Source organism: Xiphophorus maculatus, chromosome 15, assembly GCF_002775205.1.
Source record: "Xiphophorus maculatus strain JP 163 A chromosome 15, X_maculatus-5.0-male, whole genome shotgun sequence".
Classification (NCBI taxonomy): domain Eukaryota; kingdom Metazoa; phylum Chordata; class Actinopteri; order Cyprinodontiformes; family Poeciliidae; genus Xiphophorus; species Xiphophorus maculatus.
Window position 1 is genome coordinate 21,318,370 of NC_036457.1, and position 27,014 is coordinate 21,345,383.

The 27,014-nt window shown below is 38.3% G+C and overlaps 1 protein-coding gene across 3 annotated transcripts in view; it reads left to right on the forward strand.

Annotated features, from left to right (window-relative positions):
- Positions 1 to 27,014, forward strand: part of cd2ap (CD2 associated protein) — a 52,754-nt gene that overhangs the window by 17,229 nt on the left and 8,511 nt on the right. For 2 of the 3 annotated variants that reach the window (XM_023347660.1, XM_023347662.1), the window contains 11 exons: positions 2,790 to 2,890; positions 3,152 to 3,278; positions 6,108 to 6,316; positions 9,852 to 9,939; positions 11,094 to 11,197; positions 12,664 to 12,762; positions 13,999 to 14,052; positions 15,344 to 15,371; positions 17,562 to 17,624; positions 21,859 to 21,979; positions 24,732 to 24,907. In XM_023347660.1, coding sequence (XP_023203428.1) covers positions 2,790 to 2,890; positions 3,152 to 3,278; positions 6,108 to 6,316; positions 9,852 to 9,939; positions 11,094 to 11,197; positions 12,664 to 12,762; positions 13,999 to 14,052; positions 15,344 to 15,371; positions 17,562 to 17,624; positions 21,859 to 21,979; positions 24,732 to 24,907 — 1,170 coding nt within the window. The remainder of the gene's footprint in view (positions 1 to 2,789; positions 2,891 to 3,151; positions 3,279 to 6,107; positions 6,317 to 9,851; positions 9,940 to 11,093; positions 11,198 to 12,663; positions 12,763 to 13,998; positions 14,053 to 15,343; positions 15,372 to 17,561; positions 17,625 to 21,858; positions 21,980 to 24,731; positions 24,908 to 27,014) is intronic. The other variant, XM_023347661.1, reaches the window with a different exon arrangement.

Sequence of the window (27,014 nt, forward strand, 5' to 3'; positions counted from 1 at the left end):
GGCCAGCTCACCTAACTGCTGGGTCTTTTTGTGTTTCCAATCTTATTTTGTCAAAAATTTTGGTTGTGCTAGTTTGTTCTGTTAAGGAAGCTACTGCAATGTGGTATAAGAGCTGCGTTTACATGTCAAATATGTGCAAAACATTTTCAGTAAATTGCTAAAATACAAAAAAAACCCCACAATTTCAAATTTGTGGGGGCGTCACATCGGCGTCTTATTGAGGCATTAGAGCAACAAACCCCGCCTACTTGGGAGCGGCTGCATATGCTGCGTGTCAGTGAAATTGCAAATGACGTTTATTCAAAGACTAGTCATATGAAAAATGGACAGTGATTGTTTTCCCCCTTTTTTTTAAAGGGTATTCAAAAGATAGCATGGCTAAGTTGATTAATTCCAGTCAAATTATGTAAGTTTGAACCTGAGAACATTTCTTGTTATCTCATTAATTAAATTTGACCTCATGATGTTCTGTTGGTATGTGTGTGAGCTTGCATGTTCAGTCATGCTTACAGCTGTGTGTGTGAGCTGCATACTGCCATGTGTCAAGTCTTGCTCAGTAATACCATAACGGATACAGTTTGCATCTGGTGCTCTTACTGCTGTCTAAGAGTTTCTGTTCTCAGAGAGCGCTCGGCTTATCAAAGCTGAAAACATGAAGTGAAACCTGAACTTCTCGAGCTAAATGCTAAATCTGTTATTTACCGTCTATTTACTGTCACAAAGTGATGAGTGTCTTAAAGCAAGCCTCATAGAGCAGAATGTTCCTGTTGTTGGAAGTGTGAAAGGAAGAAAGATCTGATCTGTCTCCTGTTTAGACTGACAGGAATTTCAGCTGGATTCTCTGTTTATTAAGTATGTGCCTAAAATGGCAATTATGTTGTTTTTCCTGTAAGATAAGAGTTTTATCACAGGCAAATATCTGATCTGCCTGAAAACCTTTGCTGTTAGAGATACATCGGTCAGAATTCACTGACCAGGCTTTGGATCTCTGGGTTTTGTAAAGTTCTGACTCGGTTGAAACTGCATAATAAAAAGCATCATGCTTTTTATTATGCAGTTTGCATAATAAACTGCATAAGTTTATGCATAAGTTTAGCTTAATTGCTTTCAGCTGCATAAGTGCTGAAGGCGGAATGTCAAAGAGAGCAGGAGCTTCTTAAAGAGATAGAAGGCCATTTTCAAGGTGTCAAATAGCAAAGTAGATTTTTTTTAAGTTATGTTTGTTATATACAGCATTTTTATAACAACTGAAGGTAACATTGTTACTTGATTGTGTTACAAAATGGTACTGTGTGCGTCTAAAATACATATCACATCTTTAAAACAAGGATATATTCTAACATCTAATATATATATTGCTCAGCCTGACTAACATGACTGACCCAGGAGTCTGTTTGTGTGTGTTCCTAGAGAGTATAGATCCTTATCTCAACTCTGAGACATCCCAAATGCTGGAGACATTTTTAAGTCCAGCATGTTTCATAACAGACAGAGAGGAAAGCTTTGACTCCTTTCAAACATGTCTCAACATAACATGAAATACAGTTTCCATTTTAAATAATCTTTGTGCTTCTTCTGACTTCATTTGAGACGCATTACCATCTAAGTTGCTAACTTTGACTCTCCTCATTGTTACACAATCGGAACCAGAGAGTACTGTAGGAACCCAACTTAGTGCTACTGCAGAAGCTAGCATTTACAGTCATCGTTATCGTCACTCTTAGAGGTACAACCAAACGTCCTTGAATACAATGTCCTTGAAAAGTCCTGGTGACTTTTCTCTGAATAATTTGAAGCTAGATGTCTATGAAAACATAGCAAATAGATGAATCCATAGATACGCAGTCATTAATCATGATATTAACACAAAAAATTACTTTGTTTTGTTGTTTCTGCATCCTAACTACCCATAACTATTTTTTTTATTTTGTTTTTGGGATTAGAAGTATTTTCCAATAGGTATTAGTTTTATAAAAACATTTTGTTAAATTCAGATCGGCAGCTCACAGTCTAAATTAGCTGCAAAGCTAATGTTAGCTTAATTGCTTTCATTTCAAATTAAATATCATATCAGTTAAATATCATATCATGTTGGCTTCCCACTAAAATAATGAGTAACAATAACTTAATCCATTTAGTAAATCAACTTGAGTTTTTAAGTCCAAATTAGCCAAAAAGGTAATGATAGCTTATATGCTATAATTATGCTTCATACAGCCAGAGTGAGCTCTGGTCGGTTTCTTATTCAGCGGGCTTTGAACAATATCAGCAAAACGTTTTTGCTGGTTTTGAAAATTAAACTTTGCTCACACTTATTTATTGTAAATCAATATTAATTTAATACCAGTCATGGTGAATCATTGTAAAATTTGGATAAAAATGTGTTCACGGCTGCTACCCTCAGCGTATTCTGTTTTTATGCTGTAAGTTTGACCTGATTCACGGCGACATTTTCCACTGCAAGTCTACCGAGTTACAAATTTTCCACAGTTCACCCTACAGAGTTGGGTTTTTTTGTTGTTTTTTTCTTAAACGTAGATGTTTTTCTGGTTTTCCGTCTGTGAATTACATCTGATGTTTCTTAAACACCCGGCCTTCAGGCTGGGTGTGTCTCCCACAGCGCAGTCTGAGTGGGTCCCCCAGCAGGTTTTGCACCTTTCTTTGCTTACTTACCTGTTAGTTGCGAGACCCTGACATTTGAAAGGGAGCACAGATCCACAGACACTCATGGACACTTTTTGATATAAACATACTTATTTTTGGGTTTTTTTTCTTCCTCGTCCCAACAGAGCCGAAGAGGAGGCAGTGCAAGGTACTGTTTGATTATCAGCCGGTAAACGAAGATGAACTGGAGCTGAAAGTCGGAGACGTCGTCGACATCCTAGAAGAGGTAATTTAAATGTTTCAGTCATGTACTCTGCTCATGGTTGGAATCTTACCAGCTCCTTTTAAATGTGGGTCTGCTGAAGCAAGAATCCCACATTGTTGGCTTGTTTTTAAAGCGCTGAGCATCTCCTGACTGGTTTTGTTCTCTGCAAGTCAGAGCACGCAGACAAAACGAGCAAACGTTTTGTTTCTTCATCCAACCGACCTGAAAGTCAGAACGTTAGAGGATCGATGATGATTCCGATTTATTTTCTTCCGGTGGCAGGTTGAGGAGGGCTGGTGGAGCGGCAGTCTCAACGGCAAATCCGGATTGTTTCCATCCAACTTCGTCAAAGAGCTGGAGGCTGCAGGAGAGGAGGCAGAAGCCAACGACACGGCGGCTGACAAACCTGGTAAAGCTGACGGGCTCAGCAGCATTTCTAGATACACTGCAGACTCAGAGGAGGCAACAAAAGGAAAACTAAATCATTGTGGGGGAACTGGAACGTTACTCTGGGTTTGACATTTGGAAGAAATGTTACCAAAAAAAACAATGGGTCTTTGCAGTGTATGAACAGATGTCAAGGTGTGTGCTGCCTACAGAAGAAAGACACTGGAAGGAAACTCCAGTGGGAGTTGGTGGAAATTTACAGATTGTAGTTCATTCCGTGTAAATATCAAAGAGACTAAAAGGTAATTACTTTGTCTAACATCCCAAATAGACACTTAATGATTTGCTGCCAGCAAGATTTTTGTCACCAAGGGCGTCAAACATGGAGCCAAACATTTTCCGATTTGATTTCAGTTATGAGGAAAGACAATCTTTAGTCTATCTAAAAGACATTTAATGTGTCTGACCAGCTGTGAATGGGTGATAAATCAATTTTACTGATTAATCAAATTTACTGTCTCTGAAGTTTTATTTTGTGGGAAATGTTAGAGTGATGTCAGTCTGCCCGGAACAAACCATTTTGTTTTACAGCTAGTATTTAGTTAGACCTTGAAGTCAGGGCAACTCCCAGAAGGAATGATTGGGGGAGGGGGAGACAAGTTTTTGAAAATATTTTCTGTCATTTGCAATTGCTTTTTAAGAAAAGAAATGGAAAAATTTATCAACTAAAATTAGATCTGGTATGAAGAAAAGCTGAGATTTTATTTTAAAGCCATGTCACCTACATTTCTTTCTCCTTCTCTCTTTCTTACTCTTTAATTTTTTCCTCTTTGTCTTTATCCGTCTCTCTACTTTTTGTTTTGTATGTCTTTCTCTATCTTTTTCTTTCTTAGAAATTTTTTTTTTTTTTCAATTTTTATATCTATCTTTCTCTCTGTCCCTTTCTCTCTATCTCTCTACCTAACTAGCAGAAGGTACAGGGGTTGTTTGAGAGGTTTCAACCTCTCAAACAACTCCATACATTACACTTTGTACAAAATTCTCCACTGTGATGAATGGTGGTGGAAGCATCATGCTGCAGAGGTGCTTTTGTTTATAAAAAACATAAAATAAGATAGATTGGAACCAAAACAGAGAAATCGTCTGTTTATGTTAGAAGTGGGCAGGTTGAAACTCGGTCACTTGGTTTATTTCACTGTTTGAGTTTCACTTTTTTTTTCCTGTGTATTAAAACTCCAAAAAAGATAATCCCATACCAGTAATTCAGAACCCAGCTTTTACAATACATATTTTAATACCTCACTGTTATGTAAAGTCAGAAAGAATGAAGCGGTCACACCTATTCTTCTGTGCTGCCAGACGGCAGTGGGGCTGAGCGAAATGTGCCAGGCTGCATGCAGTGTCCCAATTAGAACGTTGCCACCTTGGTCTCAGCACAACAGGGAGAAGAAGTCATGCATACAAATTCACTGATTGCTGCAAGCTGATCATGCTGAGGCCTGGAGTTGGGCTGCCTTAATAGCTGAGCACGTTACTCTGTCTCTGTACACAACTGAACAGAGACAGAAGTAAAAGTGGAAGAAGCATTGGTACAGTCAGTTTGCTGAATGAGCCTCAGATCTTGGACAATGTCTGATCTCTCTAAATATACATAAATACTTGAGATTTTCTTTGACAACCTGACAGGTGAATTCATTGTCACTCTTTCACTCCAATGTTGTGCTTAAAGTATTGAGTCAGAACCTGGAGTAAAGAAAACGCAAGTCGCATCCAGAGGGAAAAAAAAGATGATTTAAAAGTTGTTCAAGACCTGAGAGCATTTTTGATTGTCTAGTCCAGTGGTTCTCAAACTTTTTTCAGTGATGTACCCCCTTAAAAATATATTTTTAGTCAAGTACCCCCTGACACGGGCAAAACATTTTTGGAATAAAAAAGAGGTACAGTGCTGTAAATACCCTGTAAATACTGAATATAAAATTCAGTGCATGAACACACATTTATATTTTATTGAACTTTTTACAAAATAATTTTTCCCAAGAGCCTACTGATTTTTTAAAGATATTTTGAAAAGCTTCACGTACCCCCTGCAGTACCTCCACGTACCCCCAGGGGTGTGCGTACCCCCATTTGAGAACCACTGGTCTAGTTGATAATGCTTAAGTGACTTACATCACTGTACATGACTGAAACAGTTCAGTGATGTATCATTTCTTAGTTCTAACTGCAGAGTATTTCAAGGATTTGAAGCCCAAACATAAAATAAAACTGATTGAAAGAATTTTCCCTAAATAGTATTTTACAGTCTTCCCTCCTAACTGCTGTTGTATTTATGTTTGATTGTAAATGTAATTGGGCAAAGTCTTTTATTAGCGATGGGGGAGCCAAACCTTGAAGTAGTTTATATATAAGTAATGACATCTGAATAAATTATCATGTCTTCACAACTCAAAAAGTCATATTTATGTAATATCATACAATTATCTTTGATACTTTTTTTATCCGAAGTCTTCAAAGTCTGCTTCTAGAGTCTTCTTATTGGTTGTAGTGTGGTCCGACGCTCATAGAACCAAGTCATCATTCAGTATTTTTTATTGGAATTACAGCATTTAAATCTAATTTTGAAGCTTTCAATGTCAAGTTAATCCTAATTTAGAACTTGACATGTGCAATAAATTACAAGTTCTTTGTAACTTGCAGGATTAATCCAAAGTAAAACACCGAAGGATCTGAACTTCCCCAAGAATAGTACAGTCTGCTCCGTTCCTTTTTGTAGATGGTCAATGTTGGACAATGCAGGACTGGAGGAGATCGCAGCAACGTGTTCATCTGACTTTGTTGGGTCTCCTTGCAGACGGAAGTGGAACAGAACCACCTGCCACTCCCACATCTCCTCAGCCGGACTCGGGAAACGGAGCCACCCATCAGCCCAGGCGGATCATAGGCGTCGGCTTCGGAAACATTTTCAGAGACGGTCCGGTGAAACTAAGAATGCAGTCCAACCCCAGCACAGAGGACAGGAAAGTCAAAGACCAAGAGAAAGACAAAGCTGGTCCGGTTCAGGTACGGCTGGTATCACATGTAGAAACACTGGATCGAAGTGTCCAGAACCATCTCTGGTTCTCACTAATCTGAGTACACAGGTTAGGAAAACCCCCTTAGAGCTGAACACTCACACTCCTGATGACTCCATTAAAATTCATGTCTGGTTTGCGTTTGTTGTGAACACACTTATTTCTGCTCTCATCAGCACAAGTGCAGATTATCTTCTGTTTCTTCCTGTGGATTTGCAGGCAGGTATTGCATTGCTTCCATCTCATCTCCCGTTCTGTAGTGCTCTGGACATAAAGCACTGCTGCACTTCTTATGCTGTCTGGTGCTCTAGCAGAAGTGTGTGATCATTGTGATCATATGTATGAACTGCAGAAACTAGAAGGGGGCAAACTTTAACCCTCACGAATTCCCATCCAGCAGTATGACGAGAGAGTTATCCATTTCTTTAAGAAGAAAGCATGGCCACCTGCCCATGATGGTTGTGTCATCTGTAGAGGTAATGATGACAAACTTGTTTGGCCCTGCAACTCTTTGTGAACCATGTATTTTAACAGATTTCCCTGAGAAATTCGATTGAGGTTTAGCCATTCCTGCTCTACCCGACCTGTGGTCTGACCATCAAGCGGTTCAAGTTCTAGTATAACAGAGAAGCAATGACAGTAGAGCTTCACGAAGACTCCGGATAGAGTTTTGCTACGATATGCAGAACTTAAGATAAAACTATTGTTGTCCACAAGCAAAGTATGTCTGGTCAGATAAAGCAGAAAGAGAGGGTGTGATGGGGTACTTGATTGACCAGATATTGTCTTGCCCAACACGTTTCTCACTTTGCTAAAGTGTAAACTTTTGTCCAACTCACATGAAGGGGAAATATTTGTCTTCTTCTCAGAAACTGTAGCCTGGTCTGATTCTCAAAGCAAGCAGAAAGTATAGCTCAGTCCCTCTGGTTGAAAAGAATTGACCTTCTTCAGGTTTTAGCTGGTTTTCTAGTTTACTTAAATGGGCCTTTTAGGGTGTTTTGACCTGATAGTCCAGTAGATGGACCATCAAGAGATCATTGTTTGATTGAGGACCAAAGTTTACAACATTTTTTTGATTTTCAGCTATTGCAGTTCTCTTTCTCACTGCACTGTTAAACAAACTAAACCATTTGATCAACTCGTTCACCTTCTGATGAACCACTGAAAAATACCTCTGAACATGACAGTGAGCGCAACTTCCTTCTTCACAAAATTAGAAACAAAAATGGAGTGGCTTCAGATTTTAGTGGTTGTAGCATTTCTCGTATTTCTCGTATCTAGCTAGTGTTAGATATGTGTTTGTTTGGCTGTATTTACCCAGAATGCCCTGCACTACAGTCCACTTTTTGCTTCAGGAGAGGTCTCTGGTCCGCTTGGCATTCACATATGCATTTGAACCGAAGCAGAGTTCACTTCAACCGAACCTAGACTTGGGTATGTAGGCAGACAAGAGTTCATGTTTTTTGATCCACATCAGAATTCGATTCTGCAATCACACCTCCCCAAACGAACCGGGCTTTCTACGCAAACGAACTGGAGTTTTATTAAAGTGGACTAAACAGAGCTTGTGTGAATGCACCCCAAGTTTTTTTTTTGAACAAACTTAGGGTGTAACTAACCCTAAGTGCAAAAAACTTGGGTGCTACAGTTTTTAAGCTACTGTAGCAAGAATTTCTCTAGTAGTTTTAAAGAAATACCAATTCTTGTGCAAGGTGTTGCCCTTCTATTTGCCTATTTATCCAAAACATTGCCTCAAATGAGCTGTTTATTAGCAAATATGCTAACTCTCAGGGCATGCAACCAATATTCCGAAACATTATTCCCTTTAAAAAGGAGGCATCCTGAATCTTTACAAACAGCCAACTTTCTGTTTGTTTTAGCAAAGGAAAAATACCGGAAAGTTCCCATCCTTCAGCTGACTGACCGCTCACAGCGGGTGGAGGAGAGGGAGTGCTTCTTGGTTCTAAATTTGGCCAAGATATACTCCAGTTTCTCCAGAAACAATAGTAGCTATGACATGGCAGCAACACTAGATTTTATTACTGTGAGCTGCTTGGGGAGGGGAGAAGTAGCGTCTTGGTGGTTTTTAAGACAGAGAATTGGCACCTTGTGATCTGAGACAATGATCTAGAGCTGGAGAAGGTAGAGGACTCTCTCCATGTCCTGCCTAAGCAGAGGAGTGTAAAGATCTAGGAGGTGTTGTTCATGAATGAGGTGGATTGGTGAGCACTGTACTAGTCTCTCATGGTAAAGACAGACCAGTAAGGGAAAACTCTTGGTTTGCTATTGGATGTCAATTCCTACCCTCATCTATCTCAACAAGATTAGTGATAATAGCAGCTAAAATTAGTTTCCTCCGTAGGGTGTGAGCTCTGTCCCTTAGAGATTGGGTGAGTAGCTTGGCCATCCAGAGCCGCTGCTTCTTCTTATCAAGATGAGCCAGTGGAGGTGGCTATGGGATACCTCACCAGAGAGGAGCTGGACCAAGTGACTGGGGAGAGGGAAGTCTTGGCCTCTGATTAGGCTGCTGCCTCTGCGACCCAACCACAAAGACGTGGAAGATATCGTATACATTTTTTAAGACTGTGTCATAAGAAACATTTAATCTTTCTAATCAATCTGGAAACTGTCTGAAGAAAAGGTGTGCAGCAGAGGTCCCAGTGTTGAGATCATGCCCATTTAGGATGACTTCCATGAGGTCTAATGGTCTCTGTATTTAGTCATCTAGCTACACCACAAGCAACCCTAAATTCTACTACAATAGCTGACTTCTGAATATGTCCCATACCATGCTGTCAGTCTTTCTGCTGATTTGGCACATTTGTGGTGATACTGGAAACATTTTCCTATTAGTTTGTACAAAATACTGTATGTTCAGATCCTTAGTTCTCTATGTTTACCTAAAACGTCTAACAAAGACCCAATACATAAACTGATGAGTTTATGCTGACTCATCAGACTAGATACTAATTTTATATAATAAACACAAACCCAGGTTTATTTTATCCTTGTTCGGTTTCTATTTTTGACCTTGACATATCAAATAGAAACTGATGCAGTGTTTCTGCTGTCTGACACTATTAACACTCCTCCTTAAATAGTGTAGAGTTTAACCTTGTGTTGAAACTCTCCCCTCCTCTCTCTCTCTGTCTGTCTCTCTTCACATCAGCCGTCACACTGTTTCACCACTAAACTCTCCTCACTGTCCTCTGCTCCTCACCACATGTGGCATGCTCTCTTCTCTTTTTAGCAACAGACTTTCTCATATGACATTGATCCACCTGTCTCCTACCTGTGTGCTGAACCAGCGGCAGGTTTAAGCTAGCACCGTAGTTGTGGCTCCGATTTTTCCCACCACTTCCATTAGTTCTAATCTCTAGTCGCCATACATTCAGCTTCTACAAGCGGAAGACATTCGTATTCCATGTATCTATTGTCTTCCAGATAAGACTCCTCCGCGCAAAGCCACATTTTCACTCATGTCCGATAAATCACTCCCATCTGTATGGTCTGCTTCATTTTAGCCAGTCCCATCATTACCATCAGCCGCAAAGCCTGCCCATCCCAACATGACTGACTCCCAGAGGGTGGAAGTAGATGGCAAGCACAAAGGTAAAACCCGTTTACAGCATGAAACTGTAACATGAATGATACAACTGGCAAACCTGCCTTGTTAATACATTGAAAACATTCAATACATTGTTGCAGAGTTGTGCTGCTCAAGGTGGGAGCAGCTCTTAAGTTTGCCCTGTTTTGTTCTCTTGTTCATAGTCTTTTCATGGTGTCCTCACATCAAAATTAATTTAATTTTGATTGAAGTAATTCAAAATAGAGGCCTTAAAATGTTTGAATTGCACTTTAAACATTTAAGTTAGCCTTAAATACGCTAATCAAAGGTTTTAAATTTGGGCTATTCAATTTTGTATGTAGTTTTTTTTTTCTGGTCGGAGAAGATGTGAGTCGCACGCTGACATCTTCATTGCTTTCTGTGACTCGAGGTGGTTGGAAATGACCTTCCTGTACGTTGCATGATTCTATATTACTTCAAATACCAAATTTAAATATATTTTAAAATAACACGTGGATGCCCACTGCATGAGAATGGTTGTAGATTTTTTTCTTAGTGATTACTAACAAGGAGTCTTTGATCTCAGCTTAAATTGTGCAACTGTGACACCTAGTGGTGTAAATTTGTAACTACATTGTATCTTTTCTATAGAGTGAAACACAATACTTTGAAAAGTGTTTTCATTAATGAAATTTGGGGGAGGTGTGTGTCAAACACACAAAAAAAAGTCTACAGGTATTATTCCTGCATTCCATTAATTTGGACCTTATTTGAGAAGCTCAAATAGAAAAGGATAAGAAATGCAGCAGACCATGTAAATGACACAGGAAACATTTTAGACTAAAATTAAACTTTTTTTCTAATGCCAATGACATTCAAACATGGTGGTGTCAGTATCATGCTGAGGGAATGTTCGTCAGAGACCAGGTGCAAAGGTTCACCTGCCAGCACAAAATCAATCCAAAGCAAACAGTAAAGACCAAACTTGAATCTAGTTGAGAATCTGTGGTGAGGCTTAAACTATGATGCGCAACCAGTCTTCTCTGAAACTGTTTTGCCAAGAATGTGCAGAAATTTCCACTGAGAGATCAGAACTTTAAAGCTGCATAAGCTGAACTCCGTCATGTTCTTATGCGTATTTCCGGCTGTGTTTTGTCGTGTTTGTGTTAGTTATTGTACATCGTCTTGTTATGTGCAGCTCCCTCGGCGAAGGAGTTCTGTAAAGTCAAGTATGCTTACGAGGGCAAGAACGAGGACGAGCTGAGCCTCAAGGAAGGAGAGCTGGTCCACATCCTGAGCAAGGTGAGCATCCAGGCCCACAGTCTTGTTTTCCAAATATTTGACTTAGTGAGTGGTTTGATTTATTTTTATGGAAATATTCCTAAGATTATTCCTGCCAACTCGTCAGTTATAAAGACAAGAAAGCTGTCATCACCTTGGACACCTTTAATCATGACTTCTGCATCCTTCTGTCAAAGTGTGAATGTGTGAGCTCCTTGCTGTTGCAGCTGTTGTCAGTCTGAGCGGCAAATTGTTATTCCCTTGCATACCGAGTAGCTTACAACATATGAGATGGCTTCTCTGCAATATATAAGAAATTAGAGTAAAGTCTGTACGTCTGTATACTCCACTTAACGATTAATCAATTACTAAATTAACTGATTAGTATTTTAAAAATCTATTCATTATGATTAAGAGTTCCAGTCCTTCAAAAGTGTGAAAGTGAGTCACTGGCTGCATAAATTACACATTTTCATCACAATATTTGATAATACAACATGGCAATGTCATGTAAGGCTGAACAATTAATAGTGATGAATTGATTATTGAAATAATTAATAATCGATTAATAATTAACCGAAGGATACAGTCTCCAGAAATGCCATTTTCTAAAAGAAGCCCAAACTCAGAGCAACAATTAAATCAAAACTAAGCAAAAAATGTATACCTTTTGCATTAAAAATGATAAGAAAAGAATCTTCTTTGTCCGTGAATATGTTTTAACCAAACTCGTCAAGTGGCAGTTTTAGCTTCACCTAGTTGAAATTCTATTAAACCATCCATCCATCCATTTTCTTACACCCTTGTCCGTTAGAGGGGTCGAGATGGGTGCTGGTGTCTATCTCCAGCTAACGTTCCAGGCGAGAGGCGGGGTCAACCCTGGACAGGTCGCCAGTCTGTCGCAGGGCAACACAGAGACAGACAGGACACACAACCATGCACACACACACTCACGCCTTTTTGGACTGTGGGTGGAAGCCGGAGTACCCGGAGAGAACCCAGAGAGAAGTTGCTTCAGGGATTTTTGTTGTTGTCGCAGATGCATTCTTTGCTACAAATGATCAAGTGTTTACTAAAGAAATGCTACGTTGTTTTTATTAGGCATCTTTTAGAGTAGAACAGAATATACTTTATTGATCCCCAAGAGGAAATTGCTTTTTTACTAAATTTACTAAAAAACATATTGATATGTGTCCAATATTGCATAAAATAAAAGTGGTTAAGTAATAAGTCCCCAGTTTTTTGTTTGGATAAATTATTAGTAGAATAGTAATTAGCTTCAGCTCTAGTGTCATGTTTTGCTACTACTGACTCATTGTACTGACTGATGGAAACAGCCTGAAAGAGCACTGTGTGTGGTTGGTAACCTGCTGCCATCTTGTGGATCCCAGGAGAAATTGGCAATCAATTCGACTTTTAATTTTTTCCCTAGGAAATAAAAAGCACGCCGTTTTAAAAACTGACTCCAGTGATGCCTTCTCTGACAGGACACGGGTGAACCTGGGTGGTGGAGGGGGGAGGTCGGAGGCAGAGATGGGGTCTTCCCTAACAACTTTGTTACAATCGTTCCTGAAGCAGAGAAGGAGGTGAGACGTTTGAGCCCATCAGCGCCTTCCATTCTTCTGCCTTCACATGGAGTTTTAACAAACTCATGAGATGAAGATGAAAATTAGCAAGTTCAGGTTTAGAATCTGCTGCTTAAATAATGAATAACTTTTCCCTGACAGTCACCAGGCTCACATTTAGATCCATCACATGTTGTTGTTTACATCTGGAAATTTTGCACATGCGCACATCACTGGAGGGCAAAAACACTATTCTTTTGCATGCCATCCATAGCTGCATTGTCACGGTAGAGCAATCCCTTGTACTAAATAAAACCTGCAGATGTAGGTATTAATTTGGTGCTCTGCGCCACAGGAAAGGGAAAATTAATGCAGAAAAAACATTTAAGAACAACTCAAAACCATTTGTATTTTTTTTTATCGCCCTTTGTGTGGGCTATGCTAGTCACAGACTCATTGCCATAGCAACTGACAACAACACCACTATATGTGTCAGGATTCAACATCAAAAAAACACATAAACATTTCCCACACAAAGAACAGAACATGCAGTCTGTTACAGTTTTATGATTTTAAGTTAGATGTTTATTTTGCAATTATTGAGTGACCACTGTGGCAGATTAGTTACCACTGCTATTAGCTAATCTAATGTTAGCTAATTTAAACATCTGATCTATTTATGATTTGTCAGAGTTGGTGTATAGGTCGCATTTTTTATTTTGTAACTGAACCAAAAACTTTTTCCTGACCTTATCTAGTAGTCTTAGTGTTGACAATTGGTATCAAAGCACTGCATCCTTTTTTGTTTTATAAATCACATTTAAGATTTTGCGCATTATATTGACAACTTGACAGCTAAAACTAATGGCAGTCATCGTCAGTCAGCCAGCAGCGTTTTGCCCTCCAGCAGGGAGCTGGGTCAGGGCCTAACACTCATGATGCCTTGCTGCAACATGTCCATAGCTAGAATATTCCTCATCACAGAGAGATTGCCCAAATATAGATGTTCCTATTTGATATCCTTAATAGCATTTTTGTTTAATAAGAATAGGACGTTGATCAGGTGGCAGATTGGCATGAAGCACTTATTGGATGGGAGAAAAATCAATGGAAGAGCTAATATTAGAGTCCAGTGCAAGACTAAGCGCTCTTCACTGTCTCTTTGTGTTCCTGTGAAATATCTGAGCTATATCTGACACCCTCCTGCTGGTTTCCATATCACAGGAACTTTATTTGATGTTCTTGTTTCTGTTCCAGGCACCACCACCAAGGGGATCTCTGAAATCACTGGCTAAGCCAGAAGTGGAGGAGGTAAGATGAAGATGCTGAGAACACACTTTCTTTCTGACAGACTCTGGCTGACTTCAGGAAAATCAAGATATTTTAGTCAGCAACACCAGCAAGAGTCATTTCTGATGCGTTTTTTTATGCTTGAGTTTTATGATGTAGTAAAATAACGTTTAAAATTTGAGCAGTTACTTTGTCATTGATGATGATCACAGCAATGCATATTATTCATCTTCACAGAAGAGTAAACCCAAAGGTTATGTAGGCTTCGACTATTTCTTGGAGCTACAATTACTCGCTTATGCCAAAGTATTCGACCCAGAAAATTTTTCCTTCATATTTTTATATGAGAAAAAGTTGTTTTTCCACTTCACATGTTTGTTTTATGTTATGCTGTCACAATATAATGAGAATTTTAATAAATATGTTAATTGTTTTTTTTTATTAAAGTCACTTACTGCAGCTAAGGTTAAATTGAGATTTAAATGTACTTTTTTAGTTTTGTATCTTGTTATAATGTTATCCCCTCATCAAAATCATACATGGAGTGTTGCCTTGATTCTTTCATGCATGTTTGAGGACTCTGTTAATCTCCATGGCAACCATTCAACCATGCAAAACGCCTGGTTGGACCTATACCGATCTACAAGACGAAATTCTTTCTCAGAGTTTCCAAGCTTCCAATCTTCTGCCTCACAGACCGTTCAACTCCTTCAAACTAGCCAGCATCAATTAGCAACTAGTGAAATATGTGTTGAGCTCATTATAGGAGCTACTTCTCAGTGCAACGGTGGTAAAAACATTGTTAAAGGGTTAATAGAGGAGCCATGTTGTGATGACTTCCTGAAGATTAAGTTTCAGAAAGAGCAGGAGTTTCTTAAAGAGACAGAGGCCCAATTTCCAGGCATTCAGTAACAAAGTCAAGTTTTCTTTCAGTCATATTTGATATTTATAGTGCATTTATAACAACTGAAAGTAACTTAGTTACTTAATTGTGTTATAAAATGGCACTATTGTGGCTGGAAATACATAGTATTGCCCCTTTTTAAGAAATAATAAATTAGAGTTGAACAGGAAAGCTGATTTTAAATTACTATTGAGGAAAAACAAGCTATCATAAAAGCAGATGTAATGGTTGGGATAGTTTTAATAAGAAAAGTAATACAATAAATGACTTAATACTTTTTGTCAAGAAAAGTTTCAAAACTGCATCATTTTGTCTTAAGTTGAGCAGTTTGTCTTCAGTTGCTATTACCTTTAAGTCAGTTTTTGGTTTGTTATGCTGACACATTTTCTGCCTTTTTTTCTTTGTCAGAAACTGCCAAGGAAACCGCCTCCACTAGGTAAAGAACATTTTAACCTCTCTATTTTATTAAAAGTTCTTCCTTGTGTATCTGGTTGGGAAGGCCAACTGTCGTTTCTCACAAGTCAAAGTCAGGTCACAAAGCTAACAACATTTACGCGGGGTGCTTCAGGCTTCTCGTTCCTTCTGAGGATTCTTTAGATGTTCCCGGTTTTGACATCCATAATTCCACCGGGGTGTCTTGGCTCCAGTTTTAAGTCAGCCGTATTCTGACAACTTCCAAAAAAAGTTACTGGGAGGCATCAGAAAACCGTTTGTCAAAGAGCACGAACCGGCTTGTCTAGCATGGATAAGCAGATGCTGAACTGCAGGCTTTCTCTCCAGGACTGGAGATCTTAACCAGGTCTGTAAGCCTGCTGTCGCATCGAGTTAGGACCGTCCTCCAGGACCTCCACTCAAATGCCGTCGGATTGTTAGTATGTATGTGAAACCTCGCTTCCAGCATGAAGGCAGCTGTGACAGCTCTGTGCTCCCGGTATTAACCAGATAGTTATTTCTCCAGCGATGGTCTCATAATTTTACTGTCACAGGCATCGCATCCTCACTATGATGTAATCTCACAGTACATGAGGGCTTCCCAAACTTTTCCATGCCATTTTTTCTGTTTTAAACTGAACCAAAACACATTGAATTCCACAGCACATCTACAAGTTAAGGCTATCGAAGTCAAGCTAGCATAACTGAACTACTTCGCTCACTTTCTTTTTTTAATCAAAACGTTTTCCTGACCTTATCTAGTAGTCTTAGTGTTGACACTTAGTAGCAAAGCACTGTGTTTTTCTTTTATAAATCACGTGTGGATTTAAGATTTAGCACATTATGTTGATAATAGATAAAAACACTGGTAGTCATCGTTGGCAAGCTGCCTTTTTGCCCTCCAGCAGGGAGATGGGTGAGGTCATGCAGTAAAGGGTCTATAGTTTGTTTTTTTTACTATATTTCTTATTTGTATAAAATTGTATGAGTGTTTGTATATGGTGTTTGTTTTCTGGTAGTACAGATGGAAATTAGCATTTTGCTAAACCCAGTAGATTTACAACAACATTGTACATTCATTAATATACACTGTCCCATTTAAATAAAAACAGTCAATCAATTAATAAATTCCATCAATGTGCATAATTACTCACATAATTACACAGCGATGGTTTGATAAATGTTCCTCAGAAGTATTTATGTCCCCTGCAGATACAAAAGCAGATAGTGGAAGCGCACTAGTTGAAGCAAAATGTCAACATTTATGTCCAAGCACATTTCTGTGTAAAACACAGCCACAAACGTCTGACCAATCACAGAACACATCAGACAGAGCTCTGCCAAAATAAATAGACTCAAGCCTGGAGTCAAAAAGGCAATTTTTGCTAAAACATTGAAGCTTTTTTCAAGATTTTTTTATAAGACAAAAAAAGGCTGGTAAACACGTATGATTTTAGGATTTTTGTTGGACAATATCACTTTACGTTGGTAATGTAACATTAGTTGTAATGTTGGTAACATGTTTCCGCAAACAGGGGAGGAGAACAAAATTATGCAATTTTCATCACCTATGATGAAAGCAACTACAATAAATAAATGCCGATTGACATGTGGGAGCCGTTAGTATGATGTGAAGGAGGCCTGATGTGGATCCACCTTTAGGAAAATACATTTAATAAACCTTTAAGAAATTTTATTTCAAGCCTAAAAACTTAACCTTTAACATTTTAACATCACTATTGAACAAGATCTAATCTTCCAGAGTGGAAATTTGACTCAAAAGTGCAACATATAATAGTTTTGTATGCCATGGGGCAAATTTTAGATGGTTGTCCCTTACTGTAAAACAGCCTTACCACCTCTTGCAGTTAGCAGCACGCTCGCACACGTTGAGGTTTTCCTGTTTGGCTCATAAGCGTCGCATCATTTCATTCACAGCCTAGCTACACATGCACTGTGTTCCAGTTTGCTGTGGGCACCAGAGAGAACGATTTCTGCGTGCAAACTTCCTGTTTATTCAATGTCTTTCTGACAAAACTGCTGAGCAGATTCAAATGAACACTGGTCTCATTGGGTGAGACCAGTTTCTAATGTAAATCACCTGTGGTTGTGTATGTTCCCCCTCACTGTCTGTCAAGTGTTTGAGTCTTGTCGGACGTCCAGGTTACTCTCTGTATCATGTTTCATTTTTCAGCCTCCAAGCCAGAACCCCCGGCCGTGGAGAGGAAGTCTATCAACTTCAGACCAGATGAGCGAGGTACAACTGGACTCCCAGTCACAACTGTCTCCTCTCATCCATCCATCTCTTTACAGCAGCTGACATTTTTGTCTGAATTCATCTCTGCGGGCTGTCAACAAACTTCACTTTCATGTGCTTTCACTTGAAGCTGGTGCTTTAGTGATGCATATCTTTCCAAACTTTAACAATCTTTTTGAAAACATGGAGGTGGTTTTTCTCTTTGCTGCCACCTGCAAACCTGGGCCTTTTATTTGCTAGCATTAATTTAAAATAAGGTTTACAGTTGATTCAATAGATAACTGTTGCTTAAATATTGTAAGTTAAATGTATAGTTAGGTTAAACTTTTCTGTTTCCTTTGTCATTTTTGTTAGTCTTACATATTTAAATTTCTCTAATTTAGAAAGGTTTTAAAATTACTAAAATTTGCTAAAGTGAAAATACTATGGTTTTATGGTAGTTATACACAAAGTTGAGACAAATGTGTATCTTGATCTAATTCTTTAAAATGAAACAGAAAACCAAAACCTGTCACAGTTGTAATGACACACAAAAAAATTTCACAATAGTATAAAATAGAACTATATTTGTCAAACTATAATGATACCTGGTACCTCTGAGTGAGATATGAAAATTTCAAAAGGTTATTTTTGATTTTAAAAAATGCATTTTTATATGCTAAACATGTCATTGAACATCATACAGCTGCTTTGGATAAATAAATAGATAATTTGCTGTGGGCGCTACTTTGTTTTGTTTGTCTGACTTTAAATGGCAAAAACACCTCCATGTCATTTGCTGTGTAGTCCGTCTTTTCTTCCTTCGGGTCACTCATTTTTTTCCCTCTTTTTTTACCTTTCATGTCCTACTTGTTTCTTGAAGTAAGAAACTACAGCTGCACAAACATTAGTCGTTAGCATGTCTACCTGTTACTGTGCTATATGTGTCAACCAGTGACGTGCGGTGAGGTTCATAGCTGGTGAGGCACTGACGTCATCAGAATCAGATTTGCAAATAGATGCATAGATTGACAGCAGTTTACAGGTTATGTTTCACTTCTGCATCCTTACACATACAAACTGTAGCTCACAAAATCTATCGCTGCACTTGACTTGCTTCCCGAATCGTTTAGCCTAGCTCGCTGTCACTTACTCGACAGTTGAGGAGTGAACAAGACGAACGTCTGGGATCTTGAGCGCCCCCTGCCATGAGGCAAGAGAACTGCCTGCCTCACCTCGAACCTGTTCTCTGCCGTTTATAATCGCTCATTACACGAAACACGTTACACAAACACAGTTGGTGACAAAAAGCACTGTACATTATATACATAAGCTAAATTATTGGAAATAAGTTCACATATTAAATTTGTTTAAACCATTTTATTGACGCCGTACAGCAACATGCTCTCTCCGCTTAGCAGCCAGCGCAGAGCCAGGGGTTGCGCAATCCAAGGTGAGGCAGAGCTCGCTGCTGCCTCACCGGCATCGCTTCCAAGCATTTGAATGGGAAAATAAGAAAATTCAGCGATTTTGAACAAATAAAAATCGAAATTGGTGAAGCTACATGAAAAATAAATATTTTTTAGTACAAACCACCGGATGAATATAGCAATTTAAATTACTTTATGATTATATATTTTCTTTCTTTCCATGATGGCTGGTGAGGCACTGCCTCACCTGCCTCCCCTGACCGCACGTCACTGGTGTCAACTTAACTTTGCGTGACTAAATTCCAGCCTCATGATTGGTTCAGGGCAGAGGAACTCTTATCATTGGATAATCATCTTTTCTACATATTACTATATCAACCATTTCTCACACATCTATTGAGAAAAACTTAATTCGCATTACATATTGCTAACGTTTTATCGCCCAGCCCTAAGCTTGACACATAAACTTAAGAAAATACAATATAGTCCCATTAAATTTAGAAATACTGTTTAATGCTTGTTGCGTAAATATCATAACTGTTTGTAGTTCTACTCTTGATACTCGTACAGAGATTTTAGCTGTTTGTTAATATCTATTGTGTTACAGACATGTGGCTAATAGCTTGCTAGCTGTACTTATAGTAATGATGATTGATGGTGAAACTTTACTTTTTTTGTTACCCAACAACCAGGTTTCTTTTATTGTAGGCTAGGAAAAATTCTTGAATCTGTTCCCAGCTGCCCTGTTACATCCAGAAAACGATGGTCAAACCCAGCACTTTCACTGCCAGTTCATCTAAAAAAATTTTTTTAAAAACCCTTCAGACTGGTAGAACGTTTCCTCCATGCTGACAGAGTCAGCATTTTTACTTCTGAGCTTCCAGAAATTTGGGAAGCAGAATTGATGATCCTGTAACATTGTATGCCTTGGAGGACATTTTAAATTAGGTCAGCTTTCTCTTTTGTTACAGTTTGACCTTGTCATCATTTATAAATCAAGCATCACTTTTTATTTGCTAGACACGTGTCACACTTTTGGTGCAATGTTCAGGACTGAATTTCTCTGATGGAAGACAAACATCAATATTAACAGCAATTTAAACTAATCTTGGTTATTGTCCATTTCTAAGGAAAATAAATCATTTAATTAATATATCTGAAATTATAAAAACCTCCTTCTCCACTTTTTGAACTTCATCTACCAAGATGAATCAAAAATATGTTTGTTAATCATCTGTAGTGATCAGACATTGGGTTTCTATTAATACCACATGCAACCTTTCCTGCTCACATTTCTTTCAGTGCTCACTTTTAACTTGTTCATTTAAGTCCTCAAGCTACATTTATTGTAATTCTCTTTCCTTAACTGCAGCGTTGTGGTGGTGAAGCACTACATCTAAAAACAGGTTAGATTTTAGTTAAAATACAGGAAATCTGCTGTCAAGCTCAGTTAGTTTTTATGACTATCAGACCTCATCACATGCAGAGTCCCCCAAGGACACATTATTGGCTCTTTACTTTTTTTTTTACTCTGTTTACTCGTGTTAGATTCAGTTCTTTAATAATGACACAAATGCAGTTTATCATTATGCTTGTCCGTGGGTGTAATAGTGTACATAAGTCACAGCTCAGCGCATACGATGCCATGAAAAATGGCATCGTATATCACTTCCCCTGACCTTATTGCATTTTTTCTGTTCCTGCATCTTTGTCACACTTAGATGTTCCACATCAACAAACACATGTAAAACTACCTCTATTTGGGGCCAAGATTAGTTTTGGTTTGGTACAACAGCAAATGTAAAATAGCTTTTGAATTTCCCAGAATAAGAAAGGTGTTGAAGAGACACTACAGTAGCAGATGGGAATTCTTTTTGTTTTTACATGTAAAGTCACTTGAAGATTGAAAAGCATTTCCGTCCAGTTTGAGCCGAACAGTGCACTAAAGGCCATTTGTCTGACAAAAAGATTCATTTAAATCTTGGTCATCATAACACATGTCAAAATACCAAATTTGAAAAAAGTGTCTCTATTTCTATCTCTGTCTCTATCTCTTTCTCTCTTTATCTTTCTCAGTCTCTTTAGCTCTATTTATCTATTTCTGTCGGTATCTCCATCTATCTCGATTTCTCTCTCTCACCATCTCTTTCTTTCTCTCTTTATTGCTCTATTGCTTTCTTTTTCTCTCTCCATCTCTTTATCTTAATTTATTTCTGTCTCTATTTCTCTCTCTTTTTTCTATATCTCTATCTTTCTCTCTATCTTTTTCTGTCTCACTCTACATCTCTGACTGAACACTCAGTCCTTCCATGCATCTGCACCGCACTTCTCTGAGCTCATCTTGAATTATCCCATAAGGCTTGTTTAAAATGGGAGAGCAGCAGATTAGCAGCTGTGCCATTGGAAAAAAAAGCAATGATGGCTGCTCCTCTCGGTCCCACTGTTTCAGTTTTCACCTGAGCATCACTGGTGGTTCCTGACTTTCTGCTTATGTTGGAATTGTTTCCCAGAGTTGCCGAGTTAAGCTTCTACAGGTTTTCTTTTGCTGTTTTTGCACAGAGTAGTTTAAAAGCAATGGTCTGAAAATTGAAAAAACAATTCAAGCAAAAGAATAGTTCTTTTTTTATATGAAAGGTTCACTGAAAGTTGAGTGTCTGATAAACATCAGCAGATCCCCTTGTTATTGATCCATTTAGCTCTTCATAAATAAGGCTGTGCTATATGTCTTTGCATCGCTTCTCTTAAATTACTAGGCATTAGAGGCAGAAAGGTGAAACACAGTTCATTTAGCAAGTTTTTTTCCCTCCACTGTGACTGTGTTTCAGGTGACAAGCACACTCCAGAGCCGAAACTCTATAAACCTCCTGCACCAACCCCACCCAAGAAGCCGGTCCCCATTCCACCCAAGAAGCCAGAAAAGCCCGTCGGTCCCTCATTAAGTATCAAGTATGTACAGTATCTGTGATGCTCCTGTTTATCTGTTTGATCTGAAAATCTCCGACTGACCTCTGTGAGGTTGAGCTGCAATATGACAACAGGCTCCTGTGTTATAATCTTCCTAAAGCCACTCTAGGAAATGGAAGGTAAAGCTTCGACTAATCTAACCCTTTCAGGTTTTTTAAGAGAGCCACTAACGGTGGGATTTGATGGTTGCTGGTTCTCCATTTGCGTCAGCTTATTTTACACAGTAGCAAAGGGAAGAATGTTTTAGGAACATTAAAGATGGGAATGTCTAAATACATAGACAGTAGTTATGTTGGAAACATAACCAGCCATATAATTGTGCAATTTGATATTTTGAAACTACATTTGCTTAGTGGAAACATGGCAATTTAAAAAGCAAAAAACTCTAGTTTACCCACAATGGCCTGCGCTGTTGTCCACTTCCTACTTTTGTAGCAGTCTCTGGTCCTCTTGGTGTTCACATATGCATTTGAACTGAGCCAAGGTCTGCTTCAGCCAAAGAAAAGTGGGAATTAAAGAAACTGAGACAGTTAGAAAAACTACATATTTTCAATGTTTTATGTATTTTTCATAAGGTTTCCAGCAATATTAAGTTGCTTTCCATATTACTTTATAGACTCTCCTCTCAAAAACAGTTGTTGGTTTTTAACCTGGAGATCAAAAGGGCTTTTATGTCTGTTCAAACATGCAGCCCAGTCACTTTAGCCCTGAACCCCACAGAGATGAGCCTCATAACAAGTCAGGTCATGTCAAACATTGTGCTTCTGGATCTGCCTCAAGGCTTTACTTTATTTTCATTTTCCTCCTTCTAATTCCAGACAAGCCTTCACATCAGTGCAACATCCATTCAAAGCTCTGCTAGGATTACCTCAATCAAAGTGTTATTTTCGCTGCTTGAGTGGCATCGAAAGTAGATGTAAAATGAAAATGACAACAAAATCAAACGAAACATGTCAAGTTCTTCTCTGAAACCTAACCTGGACACACAGTAGGGATACCCAGCGACCTTCTAGGCCTCCTGCAAGAACTGTACATGTTAACAGCAACAGAAACACTTTTTCTTTTCCATGGTGCAGCACCAAAAACACAAGGGAGATAAAGTAACCTACAGGCCCATTAATGATCATACTAAGCAGCAATGTACAGTAGGTGTGTGTTTTCGAAGAAGTAACTTTTGTACAGAAATCCTGGATGAGTTTTGACAACAAGCCAAAAAAGTGTGTCCCTTTGTTAAGAAATAATTATATTATCACCAATTAGATTTAGGATTTAAACTGATTTCAAGATTGTGTACGGTTGTCCTGAAGGATAAAGGTCTAAACACAAGGGCTGGACAACATGGCTGAAAAATGTATCACAATATAAGTGTTTCTTATAATTATTGATTAGTTTTTTGTTTTAAATATCTGAAATAATTTTCACTCCATGCCATTTTGTTGTTGTTGTTTTAGGCTGTTATGAGGCACGATGGTGAGAATATACTCAACATGTTGTTGCTAGGTTACCAAAGAGTGAGTGAGTTGATGCCACCAACCTTGCTTAGCTAGCAATGAGAGGTTGAACAGCTAAAGCCTTTCCACAGTGCCTACGTCTCCCAGAATGCTGTGCAGTTCTGGATCAAACTTCAGTAAATATTCTGTGTTTTATCAAATGTATTTTCTATTGAAATTGAACACATATCTATCACAATACATTATTGTTTCATAGTCCAGCCCTACTACACACAATGTGTATTAAACAAAAATAGAAGTGAGAAGTAAATTATGTAATCACTAATCATATTTGATGTCAACAATGTGCAGTCCAGTGGAAAATCACTTGTTCTAAGAGGTGGAGATTCTTCTTCAGACCTGCACAAAGTGAACATTATTATTTTTCCTCCAGCTGCTGAAGAATCTGAGGAGTAAAATATTTTCACTCGCTTTGATCATGTCCACTGATTCCAAATTTGTTTGGACATTTATTCATATAGAGATGGAAGTAATCTCGGACATCTAAATTCTTTGGTATTTTAAGCTTAGCGGCCCAAAAAGCTATCACAAAGTAATGGCTAAAGCATAAATTCTGGATCCCTGAAATCAGATCATAATATTGTTTACTAAGGATGGGAAAAATAACATTTTCATGTATTTTGAACCTCACAAAATTTGAAAAGGTTAAATTGGAAAAAAAAATAAATTTTTTTTTAATGTCCAGCATTTGGGTGATTCTGTACTAGTTATGTTGTAATTTGAGTTGGTTATTTACATGTGAAATGTGTCCACCACTCTTCATTTTTTATTTATGTAATTTTATGTTGATTTATGTGCAGGTAAAATAAAGAAAAACTATCTAAAAGATCTGCATATTATCCCCCCTGCGGGAATGTAGTGAAAACCTTTCCATTTGACTCTAAGATAAACATGGATTTGACATGTAATCAGATTTTAGTAAGTTTTCCTGAGTTTTGACATTTTGCCTTCTATCAATACTTTATCTGTTTTTGGTATCTGCTTGCTTCTAGTTTTTGTGGTTGTCTGGAAAGAACTGTAGAACCTTGTTTATATTTTATGCATGAACTGTGTATTATTGTAGACTAAAGTGTAATACCTTTACAAGTAACAACACACAGTACCAAGACTGAAAATGTCTGTTATAAAAAAATACCAGTATTTTGGACAGTTCAGCAGAATTAAATTTTTGTGTATTTTTATTTAACTTACTGTTGCCTCCCGTTTTTTCTTTTTGCCTGCAGGCACAATGGAGAGGTGCCTTCTACACGACCAAAGTTGGATTTAGAGCCACCTTCTATACGACCAAAGTCAGAGTTTGAGGCGCCTTCTCCACGACCAAAGTTGGATTTAGAGCCAGTGTTGACAACTAAACCCAAAACGCAGCCTGGAGAAAGGGGTGACAAGCCTGCTGATGCAGGTATGTATGCAAAACATCATCCCAACAATCCAAATCCTCAGGATCTCAGGGATTTATTGTTCTGAAGCACATGGTAAGCTGCATGCTTTCTAGTAAACCTTTAGGTAAAAGAAAAAAATCCTTCTTTTCCCAGTGAGTTTAATTTTTCATTCTCCTTTTTCAAAAGGAGGTTGAAAATGCCATTTTCTTTCACTTCTATTGCTGCTGTTTCTTCTACACAATTTTACTGTCAAGAGTGTAAGAATAAGTAACAACAGTTTATCAGCGGGAAACAGGTGAACACTGTGGATGTAGGTAAATGTACTATTGTTACTCTTTAGCTGAGAAGATGGTGACATAAACAGTCCTAACATCCTATAATCATAAGATGTTGCTGCTCCCATGATTAAAGTATGATAATTGTGGTAGAAAAAAGCAAAAATGTAGAAAATAGGCCTATAAAAGAATTTAATCAAAAAATATAGTTTGCAGTGAAAGCATTGTGGAGGTCTATTGTAATCATAGTGTTATTATTCTTCCAGCAAATAATTGGCTTTTTGGAGGCCTGCAAAAACTCACAGAACTTGGTGGGCGCATCAGACTTGAGTGAAAAGTACATATTTTAATAGAGTTGGAAAAATGTCAACAAACATCTCAACAGCGCCCACGGGCAACTTTCAATATATCCTCCCACATTGACCTTACTTTATGGCACAGCTGTGGCCCAATGCCTACAGAAAACCCTCTGATGCTCATGATATGTACTAAATTGGAATTCGGCCATCTTGAATTGAAGTTCTAATTTTGACCCCGTTTTCCCCGTTGATAGCCGGTGCATTTGATCAAACTCCTCCGAGTGATTTCGATCAGTCTGTTTCAAACAAGGTCAGTTTGAGATTAAAAGTTATCAAAACTTAGTTTTAAAGAGTGGCTTGACATTAGAGTTTGACATCTCTTCTTGAAACACAAAAATCTAATATCTCGTACACAAAAAGTCAAATTACACTAAAGTTAAAATTCAGACCCCTAGGAGCAATAAAATTAAAGGAATTAAAGTTGTTTAAGGACAAAAGATACCAAGGAAAGCCAGAGTAAATGACACAGCCAGCAGCTGTGGGAATGGGAGCAGACTTCACTGAAGAATAAAGAGATTTGAGAGCGATGTTTTAGAAGCAGGTTCTACGTGTAGTGACAAACAGGGACGTGTCGGAACAGAACGTAAGACTGAAAGGTCGCAGCTGGAAAACATCACAGATGACTGAATAAAACTGACCTGAAGGCCTGCCGGCCCTCAGAGATCTCCTGACCAGCAGCCTGTGAAGGTGCTAAAAGTCGGCGCAGCTCCGAACAAACCAGTCACACTGTGACACTAAACATGAAAACTCCATCATTCCTGCAATAACAGCCAGAGCTCTCCTTCTGCAGCCGATTACTGCAGAGTAGGTGCAAAGTGCTGCTACACATCAAAATGCTTTTCATTGTTTTATTGGAAAAGTCGGGGACGCACGTCGTTCGTCACATTGAATGACCGTAAACAGAGTTCTTGTCCTGATGAACATGTGAAGAAAAGAGTATTAAATGTCTTATTTAAATGGATTTTCTATCCATTTATTGCACACGAAAAAAAAAACATTTCCCATACTAAGTCTCTGATAGCTTTCCAAACGCATTTAAATGCGTTTGGCTATTCATTTTTAATTTGCAGCAAGACTTTTTAATATGAAAGATTTGCATAGAGTGTTTAAGGGTTGTTGACATTTACTTTGTAGTAATGAAAAAATGCTGGAGGAAACAAATTAATCAGTGATGGATGAAAGCAATTCTGATGTGCTTCAAAAGGAAAATTAAAGCTCCATAATAATTTCACAATACGAACCACTCCAGTCCCAATACATCCTGATGGTTGTTTTATATGCACATAATTCAAACACAGGCCTTCTATTACGCTTTCATTCTAGTATTTTCTTGAAGGCTTGTATTTTTGCAGCATTAAATATTTTATCCAAATCATAAATTTACAATGGAACTAGCAATGACATGTTGAAGTTGCAGCCTCTACCTCTGAGGGGAAGATTTTCATCATCCAGGAAAGTAGAGAAAATGCATACCTAAATAAATACCTGTGCAG